The sequence below is a fragment of the Ovis aries genome, chromosome 7 (genome assembly GCF_016772045.2).
Source record: "Ovis aries strain OAR_USU_Benz2616 breed Rambouillet chromosome 7, ARS-UI_Ramb_v3.0, whole genome shotgun sequence".
In the NCBI taxonomy this organism is placed as follows: Eukaryota; Metazoa; Chordata; class Mammalia; order Artiodactyla; family Bovidae; genus Ovis; species Ovis aries.
The window spans coordinates 54,188,484-54,210,916 of NC_056060.1; the positions used below are offsets into that span (position 1 = coordinate 54,188,484).

Below are 22,433 nucleotides of genomic sequence, written 5' to 3' on the forward strand. Positions count from 1 at the left end.
CATAGCTTTTCTTCCAAGGAGTAAGGGTCTTTTAATTTCATGGCTGAAGTCACCATCTACAGTGATTTTAGAGCCCAAGAAAATATAAAGTCTGTCACTGTTTCTGTTGTTTCCCTGTCTATTTGCCATGAAGTGATGGGACTGAATGCCATGGTCTTAGTTTTTTGAATGTTGAGTTTTAAGCCAGATTTTTCACTATTCTGTTTCATTTTCATCAAGGCTCTTTAGTTCTTCTTTGCTTTCTGCCATAAGGGTGGTATCATCTACATATCTGAGGTTATGGATATTTCTCCCGGCAATCTAGATTCTACTTCATGCTTCATCCTGCCAGCATTTTGCATGATTTACTCTGCATATGAGTTAAATAAGCAGGGTGACAATATACAGCCTTGGCATACTCCTTTTCCGATTTGAAAGCAGTCCGTTGTTCCATGTCCAGTTCTAACTGTTGCTTCTCGACCTTCATACAGATTTCTCAGGAGGCAAGTAAGGTGGTCTGGTATTTCCACGTCTTTAAGAATTTTCCACAGTTTGTTGTGACCCACACAGTTAAAGGCTTTGGCATAGTCAATAAAGCAGAAGTAGATGTTTTTCTGGAATTCTCTTTCTTTTTCTATGATCCCACAGATGCTGACAATTTGATATCTGGTTCCTCTGCCTTTTCTAAATCCAGCTTAAACATCTGATAGTTCTCAGTTCATGTACTACTGAAGCCTAGCTTGGAGAATTTTGAACATTAGTTTGCTAGGACAATTTTAAATTTTATTGATAGTTATGTGGTAAGTGGTGAAGCTGAATTCATGTATCAGCAAAACCTCTTTCCATTCAGTGTGAGAATGTGAATTTCAGGGAAATATAAGGAGTTATTAAGGAAAACATCCCTTTCCTGGGAGATACACATCTAATTTCATTTTTTTTGTACTGTTTCTGATTCTTCCAGTTTACATACATTTTAATGAATAACTTCAAAGAAAAGCTTGCCACATGTATTTAACCATTACCAAATAAAGCATGCTATCTGAAGAGATGGAAACAGACTATGAAAATGTTTCCAAAGCTTATGAGTGGGTGGCATCTCTCTTCTCTGAAAGACCTGAAGAATGAGCTCATTTCTTAAGTATGACCTACATCATTTTTTTCTTTAAGAGATCTAAGCCATAGTTTCTTTATGGCAATATTTTTTCCTACCTATTTTCTCAAAATATCACTGCCCTAATATGATTGTTTCTTAAGACACTGGTTCAGAATTCACTTTTAAAAGAGGTAGACTAAAGTGTAATTGTAGGATGGGATGTTGCAGGGAACTTGGCTGGGTAATACTGAGTCAGTTTCCCTTCATTATAAGCATTCATTCCTAAGTATACATTTTATGTTTTAAAGGCGTACTATTTTGCTTTAAAAAACACATTCATTACCATTAACAGTCTCAATAGATCTGGCTGTATAGGGAGAATACTAATCAGGTAGAGGAAAGTGTACAATGTGTGTGAATTGTTACTACCACAGCCGGCCATACCAGCATTTGCGATTTAACTCTCTTTTGACATTTTCCTCTGTCCTCCCTCAATTGCAGGCAACCCATGCACCTTACACTGACCATATGCAAATAAATAACAAAGGGGACGCTATTAAATGTGAAAAACATATTTGGAAATGAAAATCCATGTTTAAATAGAGTTCTTCAGTGGCACTTTTTTAGTTATTTAAGGTCAGCAGACAAATCAGTTCAGCAGTGAAAAGTCAATAATATGTGTTTTAGAGTTTTGGCATTTCAGGACCTAATTTAAAGTACCAGTATAAAGGGTTTTCTTTTTTCAGAAATGAAAAATCTAAGATAACCTGTCATAAAAGTCAAAGTGACATGTACTTATTCAGAAATGTAAAAGTATGGAAAAGGCCATTAACATTCACTGAGCATCTACTATGTGCCAGATTCTTTGCAGCAACTTTCCCATTTAGTCTTCAAAATAAACCACTAAGGTAAATTTTATTATTCCTATTTATTTGAAGGAAGAAAAATGAAGCCCTGAGAAGTTAGAAAAACTTTTTCCAGGTCACCTATCTGGTAAGTTAGATTTGTCTTTGACATTCGGATACACGACCTCCCAATTTCAAGGTCTGCACAGGGGCTGCAGAAGAGCATGGGGCTTGCTTGCAGAAGGCAGAAGTCAAGCAGGCTTGGAAAAGAATTCCAGTTACTGTCACCTCAGGGATGCGTCAACCCTGTTTGAGGAACATGACTTTACATGTTCCCACTGACCATGTAGGGCTATTATGAGATAAAAGTAAGAACACAGATTGGAAGTCACTTTGAAATTTTCTACTTGGGCCAAGTGCCACTGAACTCCAAGTAGTTATTCTGAGGAATCTGACAGTGCCAGGGTCAACCAAGTCAGTTAGGTGATTGATGGGCAATGTGTATAACTTTGTGTGACTGGATAGGATTTGTTGAGAATTAGCAAGGGCTGAAAATACATAGGATGAGACCAGCTCTGCACACCTGCTTCTTCACCTGAGTACTCACTTTGCAAACAGTCAGCATTCAGGAGGTCCTGACACTTTTCATGGCACTTCACTCCACACTCCGAACACTTCATGCCTTGCCGGGCAATGCCCCATAGGAGCCCTTCACACTCGTAACAGTAGGTAGGTGTTGTAGCCGTCCAGACCTCAAAGTTGTGCGGGGTGGTGGAGGACATGGGGTAGATCAGTGCCTGTAGCGTCTTCTTGAAGACATGTATTTTCTGGGAAGGTGAGAGAAGTTACCAATGTAAGGTACATCAATGGATCTGGAGAAGGCCAACATAAAACAAACCACGTTATCACTTTTTCCTGAAAATGCTATTTTGAGAGGACTCTCTAATTATTGATTTAAGTGATGACTGTCATTACAGTGACTGCTCAAGTATTCTTCCTTCAATGCTCCAGGGCCCAATTCAGTAATTTGAATACAGAAATTCCCTAATTTTCACATTGGACTGGGCTCCACTGCTGTGCGAGGTTCTTTCATGGCAGCACGGAGCTCTGGTTTCTTGATAGTAACTACATCTTCTATCCTGTTACTTCATGAGCACAAGGATGATGAACATCATGCTCACTGCTTGATCAATCCTAATCTAGTCTATGGCATGAGATAGATATTCAGGAAACATCAATTCAAAAGTCAAAAGTAATTTCTATTACTATCCTTGGTCTAAGTTGGTTCTTGGTAAAATAATAATGTCATGGCAAGTATTCTGAGTGTTGATTTTAAACTTCTACAGACACCCCTCACTCCTCCTTTGTATCTTAACCAGGCCTCGCCTCCCTGATTCTAACATGACATTCTCTGTAACATGACACCCCTCCCCAATTCCGTAGTATAATTCTATAGATCTTTCTACAGGGAATTGCTTTCACTGCCTTAAAGGGATATATATATTTAAATTTATTGGGATATAATTGCTTTGTGATGTTGTGTTAGTTTCTGCTGTATAGCAAAGTGAATCAGCTTTATGTATACATATATCCCCTGCCTCTGTGGTTTCCCTCACCACCCCATCCCACCCATCAAGTCATCACAGAGCTGACCTCCCTGTGTTACACAGCAGGTTCCCACTAGCTATCTATTTTACACATGGTAGTATATATATGTCAGTGCTAATCTCCCAATTAATTCCACTCCTCTCCCCATTGTGTCCACTTGTTCATTCTCTATGTCTCCATCGCTACTCTTGCCCTGTAAATATGATAATCTGTACCATTTTTCTAGATTCCATGTATATGCAGTAAAATACAGTATTTGTTTTCCTCTTTCTGTCTTACTCACTTTGTATGACAGACTCTAGTTCCATCCACATCTTTATAGATGACTGAACAGAGATAATTTTTAACAGTACATGGAAGCCATTGGTGAAGTGAGCACTGAACAAGGAGCCCAGAGGCCTGAGCTCCTGAGCATAGGCTCTGTCACATGACAGTTGAAATGGGCTTCAGAAGGCAGGAGCTGTCTTGTCTCTGATTGTTAGGGCACAACATCTTTTCATGGCATGAAATGAATGTTGTGCTACTTAAGAGTCTTATAATCTATGGAGAGACTTAAGTTCTCTAATCCTCAATTTCCTGCTCTACCTGTCTACTGTGTGTTGATGATCAGTGTGACAGTAACAAATACAGCCCATAGACTTCAAACACTGAATAAATGCTAAGTAAGAGTGCTCATACTGCAGATTTGTTTAGATGAGTCTCTTTGCTTCTCATTTCCCACTCTGCTGGTGACTTGCTGGGGAGAAAGACCAGCACTCTCTGAAGTTACATTTATAAATAATTCCCCACAGCCACCTGATGCCTGATGAATAGTTGTTTACATAAATCCTGTAGGAGTCTAACTGATAAGCAACAATAGAAGGGAAGTGCTTGTGTTTTTCATTAATCATCCTTAAGTCTCATTTCAGACTATCTTCCCACAGTGTTGAAATGGCTACCTTTCTATTATTCTTCAATTCCAAAGTATGGAAACAGCACTTTTCCTTTTATCAGTAATTCGCCTCACCAGGCGTTTCCCTAGAATATGTCTGGTAATGGTACAAGGAGTTTCCGTACCAGGAAGCTAATCTTCACTAAAAATGTTTCTATCTTTTTCTATCTTTTAAAAACCAAGATGCAGCCTTGCTACTCAGTGAGTGTCGATCAAATTTCTTTACATTTCAAGTGAGTCTACACACCAAAAGTGTGTTCAAAATACGGGAACTTCTCCAGCAGGGGAACCCTGTGTTAGCGTTTACATAGAACAAGTGGATCCATCACTTTTCAATAAAGATAATCTGAGTCAATAAATCTCTTGGTTTCATTCTGTAATGAAGATGTCATGTCTTGAAAAGAATTGTTAAGAATTCTATTAGATTTAGAAGCATGTATTATTCATCTTTGCTTCCCCTTTACTGCCTTGCAGAGTGATATTCAATATCTTTGAAGTGAAGTGAATGATTCTTGGCATAAGAGATATACCATTAGTTCTACATAGACAGTTTTATGTTCTGAGCTGAGGGCCTGGGGGACTGTGTGATGTGTGTGTGTGTGTGCATGGTACAGAATTGTTGATTTAGCTAAAAAAAAAAAAAAAAAACAAAAAACAAAAAACGAAACACCAAGATTGGAGTTCAGGTGTATTTGCAATTGTATAATTTGTTATCTTAGTAGGGGGAAAGAACAACAACTCTAACTGGAACACTAGGTAGGAATAGAACAGAGTCTGCTACTGAACATAAGAAAAGAGAGAGATACATATTAACTTAGAAAGCAGAGTTGGGCAGATTCTTTACTAGCTGAACCACAAGGGAAGCCCAAGAATACTGGAGTGGGTAGCCTATTCCTTCTCCAGCAGATCTTCCTGACCCAGGGATAGAACCAGGGTATCCTGCATTGCAGACAGATTCTTTACCAATTGATCTATCAGAGAAGCCAGAGCTAGGCAAGCAGTTGCTTTCTAATATGAATTTATCCACACAATTTAAATTTAATGATTAACACATTTAATCTAATCCTTTATGTCCCTTTTCTTTTTATTGAATTCAAGTGATATACAATCAGTCCTCTAAATTTTTAGGCTATAGTATTAATATAAGGAACACTTGCTAAAATATTACACATGTTGAAGGAAAACAAGTGAAAGATGGTTTTGATAGACAGCTGAGAAGGTTTCATTGAAATTGAAATGTTTGTTTTGGTTAAAGAGTCATGGTCCATTTCATGAGAAGAGAAGCCCATTTCAAAAAAGAAGAAACATGGAAAATTTATCAGACAGCACATCAAAAATCAATTGAATAGGGCATTAAAATAATCCATAACATTTGAAAGCTATAGAAGCTGGACAAAAACATAAGATACTTCACTAGAGGGTATATGTCCCCAGTCTTAAGAAAATGAAAATATGAATTTTACATTCTTGATTTTGGGGATATGGGCATGTGTTTACTAAAGCTGAAAATCACTCTAAAATAAATGGTTTATGAAAATATTTCTTATTCCAGCAAAGCATAAGAGAGAATGATGGTCAATATAGAAATTCAGGAAATCAATAGCTAAGGAAAGCATGGAAAAATAAATCTGATATGATCATCTCAGGGGAATATGGTATACTGAGGGAAAGAGTGTATTTTTAGCAGCAAAATAACAGCAGATCAAATAAGATTACAACAACATAGCTTTTGTGGAGTAAGGTGAAAACCTCGGATATGGGGCACGGAATAAGAACAAAAGAGAAGAAAACAAAAGAAAACCCTAAAATGAGCCATGGGAAATGGAAGTCTGCCACTTAGCTTTGATTAAGAAATGATTAACTAGAAGAGAAAAAATATACAATATATACCCACGCATACAAGTACTCAGAGTAGACAGAAAGATAACTTGGTGCAGGTAATAGGATGCTAACTGATGTGAAAGGATGGGGACTGGGAATTATGTTATCAAGACAGGGTCTCTGGCCTAGGTAAACAAGGAACCAGACGTATGGAGAAGATGGTTCGAAGGACAAGCAGAATCCTAATTACTGGAATTAGGACTGATAGAGTGGATTCAGAGATTTGGGAGACTTGCCACTAATCTATTCTAAATGTTTCTAAACTTTTCAAATCTTGTACAGTCAATGTATTATTATTAGCTAAAATGTATGTTGGGATAATAATAAAATCTATGCTCACTGCAGAAGTAATTTATAAACCGAAAAAGCACTAAAATAAAAAATAGCTTAATCTTTCAAATTTAGGCATAGTTTGACCCATATTCTTCCAGTAATTTTTATATTTATAGTCAGGACATCAGGCTTTTTCAGAGAAGTAAAAAATAATAACAATTACTTTTATACTACTGAAGTGATTTCAGAAAATACGGCCATTTTATTGTGTTTCAACAGTGCCTTGATCTGTAGAAATGAGAACAAGGAACACCATCACTCAGATAAGACTTAGTAACCAAGTATGACGTATGGACTACAAAGGGGAAGATGCACATATTTTATACATAGATTTTGTTTAAAATTCCTGCTCTGAGAAACTGAAATTTAAAGCAAGTTGCTCTACTAAATCACTTCCTGAACAATTAGGACTCTGAAATTGCCTTTCCTATTGACAGCTATATGGGGAAATTAGAATGAGTCCAAGAAATAAAGCAGTCAAGCCTCCTACCGAGAACAATTACCAGTGTTTTGGGGCCACCAAAATTCCAATCTACCAACTGTTGACACTTAAACCAGGAACAAAGCTTGGCTGCCTCCATTTGCCACATACCTTTTCTCTCCCCCCGCCCCCATGTTAACCAATGACTTAACTAATAAAGTTCTATTTTTCTTCTCATACTCCCTCATAGGAATATGCAAACCATCATTTTCTTCTACTTAAAAACAATCACATTTTGATAATTCTAGGGAAAAAGTATGCTTTCTGTTTTGAAGTGTATTTCATGTGCTTAATGGATGCTTTTTAGAAAAGAATCAATTTATTACCCTCTATGGTTTTTCCAGTGGTCATGTATGGATGTGAGAGTTGGACTGTGAAGAAGGCTGAGTGCCGAAGAATTGATGCTTTTGTACTGTGGTGTTGGAGAAGACTCTTGAGAGTCCCTTGGACTGCAAGGTGATCCAACCAGTCCATTCTGAAGGAGATCAGCCCTGGGATTTCTTTGGAAGGAATGATGCTGAAGCTGAAACTCCAGTACTTTGACCACCTCATGCAAAGAATTGACTCACTGGAAAAGACTCTGATGCTGGGAAGGATTGGGGGCAGGAGGAGAAGGGGACGACCGAGGATGAGATGGCTGGATGGCATCACTGACTCAATGGACATGAGTCTGAGTGAACTCCGGGAGATGGTGATGGACAGCGAGGGCTGGCGTGCTGTGATTCATGGGGTTGCAAAGAGTCAGACACAACTGAGCGACTGAACTGAACTGAACTGACTGAGGTATCATTTGCTATTTCTGGACAAAAGCATCAGAAAGATTTGCAGAGCAAAGGTTAGATAAATGTGCCCTTTGAAATTTGTAATGAGGACAGAACAATGGTAGAATAAGATCCTGAGCATAAAAACAGACATAATTTCATGACTGATTTTTTTATCAGACTAATCATTACATAAGATTGACACCAGAAGGTAAAATTAGTCAGGCAAAATTTTTACAGCAGAATGTACACAGACTAAAAGTTATGTGCCTCTACATGGAACACTTTATGTAATTTGTTCTTACTCACATCGTTTTAGTCACATTACCACTGACTTAAGTAACTAATAGATTGAGTCCAAATAAAGAGTGTAGAACAGTGATAAAATAGATGATTCAATAATTTAAGAAGAGGACAATACAGGATATACATTTTAAAAGATGATTTTTTGCTGTCTCGCATACAGGGTTATCCTTACCATCTTTCTAAATTCTATATATATGTGTTAGTATACTGTATTGGTATTTTTCTTTCTGGCTTACTTCACTCTGCATAATCGGCTCCAGTGATATTGAAACATGTATACTATCATGTAAGAAATGAATCGCCAGTCTATGTTCAATACAGGGTACAGGATGCTTGGGGCTGGTGCACGGGGATGACCCAGAGAGATGATATGGGGTGGGAGAGGGGTTCAGGATTGGGAACTCATGTACACCCGTGGCGGATTCATGTCAATGTATGGCAAAACCAATACAGTATTGTAAAGTAAAATAAAGTAAAAAAATAAAATAAAATAAATTAAATTAAAAAATAAAATAAAATTGTAAAGAGAACAAGTGAATAAGGCACAAGAACAATGAGAAAGGTGAACACCTGTAATGATCCAGAGAAAATAACTACTATCAGAAAATTAATGGAAGGGTCAGTACAGGACATCTTAAACAATGGTATAATATCACAGTAAAAGTGCTATACTATGATGGAATCACAAAACGTTAATTTGAATAAAAAAGTATTATGAAGTATGGCATGAGAAATACCACCTAAAAATGACAAAGCTAGTAGCCAGATGCACAGTCTATTTGTCATAATCACTGGATAGTATCACTGGTTTGCCTATGGCCACATAGCAATCGTATGCCATTGTTGCCAGCAAAAAGCTGGCATTCTGTGGTTACACTGATTGCAAGGGGAAAAATGTGTAACTTGCATTCAGTGAGAGAGATAATTTTGCTCTTGCCACAGAAGTTGACCACCATCTTTGGAGTCACTATGGAGGATATCCAGGCATCAACAAAGGCCAATTTTCCAAGGATTAAGATGAGAATGTGAAGGTGAGGGTCATTGCAGAAGAGAACAATCAGACCAAGGTTTCCCACAGTGGTGATGAGGTATATCACCGAGAACAACAAGAACAAGGGGATTTGCCACTGTGGTTAATACTTAAGTCCTGTGAGAAAAAACTCCATCAGCAATGTTGCTTTTTTCATTTCTATATCCTTATTAGATGGTCTAGAAAACAATGCAGTAAATGTGAAAAGAATATATATCAGAAGATTAAAAAAAAAAGATTTAGTTAGGCTAATATAAATAAAACCATAAACTAACAAAAAAAAAAGATAATTTTGTTTCATGCCAATACATGACAAGGAATTTGATCTGATAACAAATTAGGACAAATTTGTCATGTACTATAAGTATTGGGTTTTCTCCAATTCAAGCATTCAATGAATATATATACATAAAGAAAGTGGTATAAGATAAGTAACTTATTAAATATAAGAGGCCAAAAATAATGTGAAATTCTCCACTGGGGGAAAGTTTGGACATCTTATTGTGGAAAGGTCTAGTTCTCATCAGTTGGGGCAGAGACTGAGTTTTTATAAATCTTCTGATGGAGGTCATGAAAGAGGATTCAGATACTATAAAAGAAAATGAGGGAAAGGGGTGAGCATCTCTCCTAAAGGGAACCTATTCTACTGTTCTCTTTTGTAACTAAGAAAGTCACTCATGCATCTATGGAAAGCTGTGTGGTAAAAGCAGACAATCATAAAAATAATAACTAATATTTACTACATATTTATGTGTCCAAGGGGCTCCCCTGGGGGCTCAAACAGTAAAGAATTTGCCTGTAATGGGGGAGACCCAGGTTTGATCCTTGGGTCAGGAAGAGCCCCAGGAGAAGGCAGTGGCAACCCACTCCAGTATTCTTGCCTGGAGAATTCCATGGACAGAGAAGCCTGGTTGGCTACAGTCTATGAGGTAGAAAGAGTTGGACATGACTGAGCAAGCAACACTCACTTTTCACCATGTGTCCAAAATGGTTGAAGTGCTCTCAATTTATCTCATTTTATTTCCCCAACAATCTTCTAGAAATATTACCATATTCATTTTGTATATTGAAAAACTAATCAGGCAACCTAGCCAGAAAAAACAAAAAATATTTTACTGTTTTTTGTGGGAAAAAATAAAACATTTTACTATATAGAAGGGGCTCAAAAGAAACAGATTCCCCAGTTATCTCAGAAAGTTTTTTAAAAGGATCTTAATGACAAAATTACAAAAGTGGAATCTCTGGAAACCTAGGAGATATGTTTGGAATGAATCCAGTTAAAGTCCATGGGCTTTGACCTTGGGCTTTTCATATAATTTTCAGACATGACATTAAGACTTGCCTCCTACCTAATGTGGGCACTGAGGGTAGTAATCAAAGCCTAAGCACTTTCAGATCTCTCTCTCTATATATGTGTGTGTTTGTGCCTGTGTGTGTGTGTATTTAAGACAGGATCATTGATCAACTTTAAAATTTGAAAAGTATTTAAATTAAACATTTAAAACTTATCTACTTTATTAAAATAAATAGTATAGATAACTTCAATCTAATTAATGGAAAACAGGGAAAGTAAACTCAATCTACAGAAAATAAACCTAGAAAGGAAACAGAGTAAAATGAAGAGAAATAGTAAATTTTAAAAAGTAATAGAACTAATTCACCCACAAAATAGAATTCACCCATAAAAAGGAAAATGCTGAAATTACATTTTAAAATCAAGTTGTTTTTCTATAAGATATGAATAAAGACACAATAAAATGTAAATAAAGGGCTAGAAAAGGTTCTGTCAAGGAGGATACAAACCTAATTTAGTGAAAGTGAAAATCACTCAGTTATTTCCAACTCTTTGTGACCCAGAATCCTGGAGTGGGTAGCCTTTCCCTTCTCCAGGGGATCTTTCCAAGCCTGGAATCAAACCCAGGTCTCCTGCATTGCAGGTGGATTCTTTACCAGCTGAGCCACAAGGGAAGCCCAAGAATATTGAAGTGGGTAGCCTATCCCTTCTCCACAGATCTTCCTGACACAGGAATTGAACTGGGGTCTCCTGTATTGCAAGTGGATTCTTTACCAACTGAATTAATTAAAATTTAGTGTAGCTGTATTAATATCACATAGAATATTTTTAAGGAAAAAACATTTAAAAGATTATTAGGGTCAACTAGCAAAAGTTGAAAGAAATTATTAGAGATATAGAAGCCCCCAAACTTATGTACTAAAACAGAAAAGCTCAGATGTGATATCTATAATGCTGATCATGTATTAAGCTATTAAGCAACAGTGAAAGTGAAGTCGATCAGTCATGTCTGACTCTTTGAGACCCCATGGACTATAGCCTATCAGACTCCTCAGTTCATGGGATTTTCCAGGCAAGAGTACTGGAGTGGGTTGTCATTTCCTTTTCCACAGGATCTTCCTGACCCAGGGATCGAACCCAGGTCTCCCACACTGTGGGCAGACACTTTACTGTCTGAGCCACCAGGGAAGCCCAGAAATCCTCAATTAAATAAGAAAGACTGAAGTACAGTCCTTCTCCTTTGAATACAATGCAGTGACAAAATAAAGCCCTTATCTTCGGAATATTAATGAACACACTTTCCATATAACTGATGGGTCAAAATACTAATCACTGGACCATTTACGAAACAATTCTACCTAAACAACAATAAAAGTACTATATATCAAAATTTGTACAATGCAGCTAAAGTGTGCTAAGAGGAAAATGGATAGCTTTAAATGCATATGTTAGGAAAGACAAAAAGAAAATTAAGTTATACACATGTGGTTAAAAATATAAACAAAAGCAATAAAATGATAGATATAAAATCTTTGAAGTTTGGAAGGAGGAAGAAATTGAGAAAGGAATACACAGAGGGTGGAAATATTCTCTTTTCAAAGCTAAGTGATGGATATACAGGTGTTTGTACTGTTTTTCACTTTGTTGATGCTGTATGTATTTTGTATGTATGCAATAGCTAAAGATCCTGATGCTGGGAAAGATTGAGGGCAAGAGGATAAAGGTGCAACAGAGGATGAAACGGTTGGAAGGCATTGCTGACTCAATGGACATGAGTGTGAGCAAACTCTGGAAGATACTGAAGGACAGGGAAGATTGGCATGCTGTGGTTCATGGGGTTGCAAAGAGTCAAACAGGACTTAGTGACTGAACAACAATAGTTAACAGCAACAATAAAAATTAACAAACTACATAGTCAACTTAATAAGTTAGAAAAGTAGTTTCAGGACAAATACAAACAGCAGACGATGAATTCAAATAAGACAAGAGCAGAAATAAATGAAGCAGAAAGCAAATCAACAATATGGAGTCAACCAATGCCAGAGAATCTCTTGTATACTGATTTACAAAAGAGAAAAAAGTACAAATAAATAAGATAAAAACAGCTCAAGCTTTTATGAATGATACAGTTATATGAACAATTTGATGGTATTCAATCTGAAAATTTAGAAAAAAAGACAACCTTTGGGAAAATATAAATTATCAAAATTGACTCAAGAACAAATGTTTAAATAACAGGAATAGAACTGTTATATAAAATAAATTGATTCAGTAGTCAAATAACTACCCTCAAATAAAACAAATAAAACCCCCTCCCAAAACAAAACTACAAGATGGTTTTAAGAGGCAAATTTTGTCAGTCTGTCAAGGTATAGCAACACTCATTTCACATAGATCCTCCCAGAGAAGTGACAAAAAAGAAAGCTCTCTAGCTTATTTAACAAAATTAATTTATTATTGATGCCATGATTGTTCAAAGACATGGTAAACCATACGCCATTTTACTAATGAATATGGATGCAAACATTTTACATAATTAGCAAATATATGAGAAAATTGAAGCCAAAAAAATTTCAGTAACTTGCCCAAGTTCCCTCAGTTAATAAATGGTGGACTTGGACCAACAATTTTCTCAAGCCTAGGACCATGCTCTTGAAGAAGGCAAGAAGCAAGACCAGTAGCAACACTACTTGTAATGAAGCCCCTGTCAATACTCCCTGCAACCTGCCGCTCAGTTGCAAAGGTGACAGGGATGCACTGGGCTCAGCACGTACTCTGCATTCTTCACCTTAAGTTCCTACCTCACTGCCCTGACGGCCATTGCTGTGCCTGGCAAGACATTTCCGTAATTCTCACTCATTGTGAAATAAGTATTATTGCATTAATTTAAGCATGAGTCTGAGAGAGATAAAGTGCAATGATAAGAAATGAGTCCTGAAAAGCAGTAAGAGGTGGAGCTGAGATTCAAACTCAGATCACATCACTTCAACAATCATTTGAAAGGATTCCTGTTTCTGAGCAGGACCCCAGACTCCTTGGGTGAACTGTGAGCCTTCAACTTCCAGACTGAATCCCAGCTACTAGGCAGGTGGTTCTAAACTGTTTCCTTCTCCCATGTATTCTTATAGTGTCATGCTAGGAATAGGGCCCAGGTCTGACTTCCTGATCACTCTCATACCTAGTTCTTGCCAGTCCCTTTACTTTTGCCTGAACCCTGTATTGGAAGAAGGACCTCTATATTCCTAGACAAATCAACCCTTAGTGAGAATTCACACACTCTATAAGCATGCCCTTAGGCCAGCCTCCTAAACATGGCCATCGACCCAGATAGAACAAAAACTTTGTTTGAGAATCTCTTTTAGCCTTGGTGATTTGGGTTCTTCACTCTGAGTTTCCCATAACCATCATCTAAGCCTGTCTTAATTTAAATACCCCACCAACTAAGAGCTTCTATTAAGAACCATGGCAACAGTCATTGGGTGACTGTTATCTCAGCTCTCCTTTCACTACATTATAAGCATCATAGTGGCAGGGATTTTTAGATGAATTGTTCTCTGTCTTATTTCCAAAATCTGAAACAATACCTGAAACATAGCAGACAGTCCATATTTGTTGAAATGTAGAGTGGATTTATTTTTATTGTGCTACTATTGGGTCCAAACCTAGGAAATCATCACTGGGAAAGCAAGCACAAAGCTAAGCAAAATAGCGCCAGGCAGATTACTGTGTATGAATACCAGATTGTTATTCTGTCTTGTGTTATTCAATCAGATTGGACTATTTAGAAATTTCAGACCTTAAGGGCCAATTAGACTGAGATTCCTAATCAACCCCAGTAGCTCCTCATGGTGAGTAGGAATTGGTGATGGATGGAGCACTCAGCAGTGATTTGCCCACTGCCAACTGTGTGTCAATGGTGCTGGCCTACCCACTGTCGACTTGTCTCAGATTTTATAGCACATTCCTTCCTTGGAAGAGATGACTGAGATTTTTACAGTACATCCCTTTAATTCAAATAGAATAGGGCTATTAAAACAGAAGGGCTACCATTTTCCACATGGCCAAGTCATTTTTCTTCATGTAAAGGCAAATATTTCATGCTTCACATTGAGGGTACCTGGGACTTGCAGCACCAGGAACTAGAAATTATTCACTCCAGCATTTATATTAGTTGCCCATGTAATGACTTAATGTGACAGCTTGTCAAGAAGGACATTTAATATGCCTGTTGTACGGAAGTCATATTTCATTTGCTTTTTGAGACATTGGCCCCAGGGAAACGGGCTTTATGAGTTTTAGCAGGAACTATTGGGCTTGGTTCATCCAGCCAACACTCACACAGAAAAATCTTTTACAGAGGGCTTCTGAAACTCGATACTAAAACTAAAATGAATACTTTTAAGTAAAGGAACAGTTGACCACTAGCTATTTTAACCATACAGTGAGGGTGTGCTCTCTGTCAGAGCTTCAGAAAATGTAGTGGTATTCCTCTGATTTCTATTGCTTTCCTCTTAACTTTCATAGGGATGAGTATTTGTGCTTTAAACCAAAGACAATATTTTCAAACATCAAAAAAAAAAAAACAGTCTAGAAGTCTATCAATAAAAACCTTCCATTTTGATTATTTCCTCTAAAGCAAAAGACTGGATACTCTGAGATTCAGTAAGCAATATGAGGCTTTTTCATGTATCAGAGAATGTTTATTTTCTCTTGTATCCAAACTACACTGGAAGTATTACATGGCATAATAAACCCAACAGATAAAAATAAGCCCCTGGAAAAGCAGTCATGTTTTAAAAATATCATGGCACAATACAAAATGTTCTGAACATGCTGTAGCACCCAGATATTCAAACAGACATGTACTACTGCTGATATATATTGGGCTGAGGGGATTTGCTGATGGAGACCTAGGAAAGGTTGGCTTTGGGTGGAAGATGACAATGAAAGAAGAGAAAATGAGAAATAAAAATGTAAATAATGGTGTTTACATGTCAAATATATAGAAATTTAAAACAAGCAATGACAGTGGCCATGTTTTTATTCTCTAAGAAAGACAAAGTCTCTAAAATTGAGGGAGGTAGTACACAGTTGCAATAATCTGTGCACAGGGGCACAGATAAATTTTCTTGGATACAAGCCCCATAGTGGCTGGCAGGATGCAGTTACCATGGCACAACATCCACCTGGTCATTGGAATTGGAATTACCTGTTTTTTGTTTTGTTTTGTTTTGTTTTTTAACCCAAAGCTTTTAACTGTGTGGATCACAAGAAACTGGAAAATTCTGAAAGAGATGGGAATACCAGACCACCTGACCTGCCTCTTGAGAAATCTATATGCAGGTCAGGAAGCAACAGTTAGAAGTGGACATGGAACAACAGACTGGTTCCAAATAGGAAAAGGAGTACGTCAAGGCTGTCTACCGTCATCCTGATTATTTAACTTATATGCAAAGTACATCATGAGAAGCGCTGGACTGGAAGAAACACAAGCTGGAATCAAGATTGCTGGGAGAAATACCAATAACCTCAGATATGCAAATGACACCACCTTTATGGCAGAAAGTGAAGAGGAACTAAAAAGCCTCTTGATGAAAGTGAAAGAGGAGAGTGAAAAAGTTGGCTTAAAACTCAACATTCAGAAAACGAAGATCATGGCATCTGGTCCCATCACTTCATGGGAAATAGATGGCAAAACAGTGCAAACAGTGTCAGACTTTATTTTTGGGGGCTCAAAAATCACTGCAGATGGTGATTGCAGCCATGAAATTAAAAGACGTTTACTCCTTGGAAGGAAAGTTATGACCAACCTAGATAGCATATTGAAAAGCAGAGACATTACTTTGCCCACAAAGGTCCGTCTAGTCAAGGCCATGGTTTTTCCAGTGGTCATGTATGGATGCATGAGTTGGACTTTGAAGAAAGCTGAGTGCCGAAGAATTGATGTGTTTGAACTGTGCTGTTGCAGAAGACTCTTGAGAGTCCCTTGGACTGCAAGGAGATCTGACTAGTCCATTCCGGGGGAGATCAGTCCTGGGTGTTCTTTGGAAGGAATGATGCTAAAGCTGAAACTCCAGTACTTTGGCCACCTCATGCAAAGAACTGACTCATTGGAAAAGACTGATGCTGGGAAGGATTGGGAGCAGGAGGAGAAGGGGATGGCAGAGGATGAGATGGCTGGATGGCATCACCGACTCGATGGACATGAGTTTGAGTGAACTCCGGGGGATGGTGATGGACAGGGAGGCCTGGCGTGTTGTGATTCATGGGGTCACAAAGAGTCGGACACAACTGAGCAACTGAACTGAACTGATCCATGTTACACTTGAAGCCAGTTAAATCATTCATGAGTGTGAGACCCAGGCATCAAGGTTTGAAAGCTCCTCTAGGCGATCCTAGATGGCTCAGATGGTAAAGAATCTGTGTGCAGTGCAGGAGAAACCTGAGTTTGATCTCTGGGTTGGGAAGATCCTCTGGAGAAGGGAATCACAATCCACTCCAGTATTCTTGCCTGGAGAATTCCATGGACAGAGGAGCCTGGCAGGCTACAGTCCAGGGGTTACATACAGTAGAAGGACACAACTGAGCAACACACACATACACATAAACACACACACACACACCCCTACAGGCAATTCTAATGAGCCAAATTCAAGAATCCCTGATCTAGATATTTGCAATCTATTTCTACCTTCTAATCATGTTGGTTCTTTCATTCAATAAGGAATTGACAAAGCATCTATCTCATGCCAGACTATGTAGTAGGCATTAGGGATGAAAACATTTACAAGGACATCAAACAAGATGCAGTTCTTACCCTCATGGAGTCAAAAGGGAAGGTTATGTAAAATAATCAAATTGTACTAAGAAAAATAATAAAAGCACCAGCTCATATTTATTGTATACTGTACCCTAGGCTGCGTAAGCATGTTAAACACTTATCCACTCCCTTCATCTACTGTATTATTATCACATCACTATACATATGAGAGAACTCAGGCCCAGAGAAGTTACATAACTTGCCAGATATAATAAGCTAATTTAGCAGTCCAAATGGGATTCACCCCAAGCAGCCTTCACTCCTAACCATACCATGCTCTGGAGTTTGTGATTAAATGCTAGGAAGGCCCAGAGGAAGAAACAAATAATTGAACCAAAAGGGGAGGGAGGTGTTTGGGAAAGCAATGAGGCAACATGTGGACTATGTAGAAATTTAGCTGGAATTTTCAGGTGGAAAAGTGTGTTTGGATGGAATAGCATTTGTAAAGATATGAAGGTACATGAATATTTGCGCAAGACAGGATAATTTGTATGATAGTGCAGCTGAGGCTTTGAGGAAATTTGTTCAGGGTGAGACTTTCTGCATGTTCCCAGTTATTCTTAGAACTTTGGAATAAACATAACAAACAAGCGGCCCAAGCAGAATGCTTTTCCCCAGACTATGATCAATGCATAGTTAGTAGCTGACTCTGCACCTACCAATTCCTCATTGTTTAAAGATGTCCTAATCACCATAGCCAGGGAGAGTCCAGATTTCCGGGCAGCCAGGGTCTTAAAAAATTAAAACAAACAAACAAAAAAACAATCGTGAGTTACTGATACATGAGGTGACTGTTATTTACCTATTACTCAGCGGAAGATGAAAATGTAAGAGTATAGACTATCACTGTTCACACTTTAGGTAACAGGGACCTACTATATTCAGTAGTCAGCCAATTCATCTAGAATGTGGAATCACAGAACATTAAAGCTAAAAACGTCCCTTTTAGATCATCAAACCTAGACCCTACATTTTACAGATGATAAAACTGAGGCCCAGTAAGAAATACTCTGTAGCCCAAGGTTTCTAGGCTAGCATGAGACTTCTAAAACATTTTCTCCAAAATGACCATAATCACATGCCTTCATAAAACAGGACCATTGATACAGAGCCAGTTCACCTTTCTGATAGCCCTGAATCACAACAGGTATTAGGTGATTCTTGAGTTGTCTATAGTTTCCTGGAATATGCTTCCATATCTAGCCAATGTATTTTCTTACCAAGTATACATTTTATCAAGTGAGAATCATCATTCCCAGATTTGTTCTCTTCACTCAGTGCTGGTAACTTAGGTGATTTTAAGTAATAGTTACATTCCTTTAGTTTCCCCTGTAAAATAGAACCATTATACGGCTCCCACTAGAAACATACATGATATAAGGTTAATGTACTCAATGGTACTATAGAGAACTGTTGAAATCAGTTCTACATGGGAATGTTAACTATTCTCCCCCATTAGGAACAAAGGGAAGTCACAGTGGAATAATTCATCTGGTCAGAAATATATCTACTTGCAGCCACAAAGACACTGTGCCTAGTTAAGTTCAGTATAGTCCTAAGTGGGGAGGTGACTTTCCATCTGTCTCTACCCCTACCATGTAAACTTATAGGGCACTTATCTCCAAAGATAGTCTTTTATCTCTGACAACTACTGTCCCTCAAATTATATTTTTAGTCTATTTTAGTCCATATTTGCACTTGCTATTTACATAAGTTGTCCTATCTTTCAGAATGGAGATGTTAAATTCTTATAGAACCCAAACTTATTATTCTTATATGTTTCTGTCTTTTTATTTCCCCACCATGTTCTCTTGGATTGCATGAATAAGAGCAGTATTTGAGAAGACTGCCAAATATTAAATAAATTTAAAATCACTTACCATGGCCTGAAGAGTCCAAGTGATAGAGAAAATAAAATACAAATAATTAGACATATGAGAAAAGAACATAATAAAGTTAAATAAGCCTAATGCTAAAAAATGATGTCACAGTACAACAGCAGGAATCTGAGATAACTGTACAGACATATATATCATGCTTTCCAGCATAAGATTTTTCCAGGAAAGACTTTGTCTTTTCTAATTTAAAGCTAAAGTGATGATCTTCAGATAAAGGTTTTCACAGCAAAATTTAAAATTGCCAGTATCAAGAATCTGTATACATTGGTGTACAAAGGAAACTTCAGTTTCTCTGGGGGAAATATATTTTCATGCAATAAACCATTAAGAATATGGCTCTAAAACATGAAAACACTGTGAATGATACAAAACATTTCTTTTTCCTGTTGATGGGCTATTTTTTAGACTTTAATACAGACTATTATTAAATCTTTTCATTTCTCAGCAGTCTCCAGCATATTTCCTTATAGGAGAGTTTGTTATTCAGAGTTATATTCAGGGCTAATATAGGCTTTAATGACCTGGAAGCTATGGTTTTCTTTGGAGAGTGAAACAGCTTATTAATTTGGTTAGATGTGATCTTACTACAAAAGAATAAAGAACTGATTAACATTGTCTGCTTGCTTTATAAAATGCTAAAAGATTATAGGGTTAAGGTGAAGACTTCAAATCCAGCCTTCTACTGCAAATTAAACTCATGGTCATTTATAAAATTGAGCACATCAAAGCCCAATTGTAGAAGACCACTTGGCATGTTGTATGACTTCCTTTTTGCTCAATTATAGCACTATTTTAACTCAATCTGTAATTTCACCTAATATCAAAAGCCGTCAAAAGGTTAGAGCTATTTCCTCCATCTAATCGACTTTAAAGAGAAAATAAGCCTAATGCTGCTAGCATCCAGCTTCTCCTGTGTTTTACGCTATGAAATATTTACAGGCTAGGCATTTAATGAGAAGGACAATATGACATCTAATAAAGACAACACATGCAGTCAAAATGAACTGAACAGGAGTGACTCACCACATCTCGTACAATAGGCAGAGTTTTCTTTCTGCGGAGATCTGGCATACTGTCAATACCATAAAGTCCCCGACCAGCTCTGAAAGAGGGGGAAAGGAATGATTTCAATGGGGAATAGAGTTCCTATTAAAAAATTCCTCTGTCTGTAGTATAAAGTCTGTGAAAGAAAGGTTAAGGGATTACCATAGTGGTTAAGATAGCAGCAAAGACCCAAGACTCAAGGACCTTGCCCCCAAATAAGAGACCAACTATCACACATACACTTAGATCACACTCTACATCTTAGATAGTTTCATATTTTGTAGAATTATATATGGTCTGGTTTGACACATTGTTTTATTGTACCACAGAGAGGATAATTAAAATCATTATGTATATGGAACTTTGCACCTAGAGGAAGAAACAGATTCAAACCAGTTTTGGTAAAAGTTTCACCTGTCTGCAATGATAAAAAAAAAATACTTTTATTGTAAAAATACTATTTTTGTGTGTGTGTACATTGTGCCTCCACAGATTGAACTCCAAGCAGCATCTTAAGAATTTATCAACATATTTAAAATACTAGTGATTATCCCAGTACCATAATTTCCACTTATCTGAATTATCCGAAGATAAATGCACAAGATTAAATGTTGTGTAAGCATGTTCACTGCAACTTTCTCTACCAACAACAAAAGCTAGGTGACCTAAATATTCAGTAACAGTATACTGATTGAATGAATTGTAGAATACTACACAGTGGAAGTGATGCAATCATTAAAGCAAATAAGCTAAATATCCATGTGCATATATGAAAAAATATAGTATGTTAAGAAAGCACATTTCCATATTATTAAGATTCCTATTGACCCTCATATGCATGGGTGCTTATATACGCATGGAAAATGTCTAGAAATATATTCACCAAATTGATAACCGTAATTACCTCCGTGGAATAAAATTGGATGAGAGAAAGAGAGAAGACTCCCTATGTTATAAATTTAGTAATGTTCAACATTTTTATACTACGCATGTGTTATATCTGCCATTTAAAATAATTTTAAATATATTAATATTTGTTTATTACAATAAATTTAATACATTGAATTCGATTTTTCTTGCATCGAAGCCAGTCTTTTTATACAACCAAAAAGGTGCTATCATCATCATTCCCTTCTCATCTGAACTGCACAACTCCTGCTAACCTCTAGCTGAGAGCCAGCTTTTGCACCAGAAATATAACAATGCAGGCACAATGTTTTAGCTGGGCAGCTCTGCCATTGAAACAGGCTGCAACAGTCAATTAAAGGTTATCAGCATTTTAATATTCAGTTTTCACTGACACAAAGATTGTCTTTTCATTCCTGCTGCTTAATTTAACAAAGGCGAACCTTTGTCTTATTGCATCTCTTAGTACCCAACAGTCTGCGCTCTAATACTTCCAGTTTGGTGATCTTGGACAATTGATAAAAATCCATCATCCAACTCATATAAAGTAGTAGTCAGAGCAAAATATTAATGATGGTAATAAACAGTAATAATGCCATAACTTACATGTTTGAAAATAAGGACCAAATCCAGTAATACATGTGAAATATTAAAACCATTGCACATGGTTGTGTTACTGTCAGTGATGAACAGAGTATACTTAAGGTCATGCACTTGAAATTAAAGTTACTTATAGGTCACAGAATACAGGACAAGAGTAATTATGGGGCAGAGACTAAGGAAGAGGAAAGAAAGAATGGGAAGGAATAAAAGATGGGAGGGGAAACACGGTGTGGTAGCTGGAGATGACATTTAACAGTTAAGCAGTCCACCACTGAACCTGTGAAAAATGGAGTTAATACAGCTGCTGTTGTCTGACACTCTAGAGCAGCTGATTGGTGGCTCAGCAGTAATGAATCTGCCTGCAACGTGGGAGACCTGGGTTCGATCCCTGGATTGGGATGATCCCCTGGAGGAGGGCATAGCAACCCACTCCAGTATTCTCTCCTGGAATATCCCCATGGACAGATGAGCCTGGCAGCTACAGTCCATGGGTTCACAAAGAGTCAGAAATGACTGAGTACATAAGACACTCTCTAGGTCAAGGGCTGTGATAGTCACAGTGACAAAGAGCAAGAATTGAGATCACAAAAGACACATTGGCAACATTCTCTCATGAACTC

The 22,433-nt window shown here is 37.4% G+C and overlaps 1 protein-coding gene and 1 pseudogene across 1 annotated transcript in view; both read right to left on the reverse strand.

Moving 5' to 3' along the window:
- UNC13C (unc-13 homolog C) overlaps window positions 1–22,433 on the reverse strand; it is a 706,632-nt gene that overhangs the window by 396,558 nt on the left and 287,641 nt on the right. The window contains exons 8-10 of the mRNA XM_060417920.1: window positions 20,284–20,362; window positions 18,022–18,093; window positions 2,525–2,744 (exon numbers count right to left, since the gene is read on the reverse strand). Of these exons, the coding sequence (XP_060273903.1) occupies window positions 2,525–2,744; window positions 18,022–18,093; window positions 20,284–20,362 (371 nt within the window). The remainder of the gene's footprint in view (window positions 1–2,524; window positions 2,745–18,021; window positions 18,094–20,283; window positions 20,363–22,433) is intronic.
- Window positions 8,738–9,417, reverse strand: LOC121819978 (olfactory receptor 5H1-like; annotated as a pseudogene).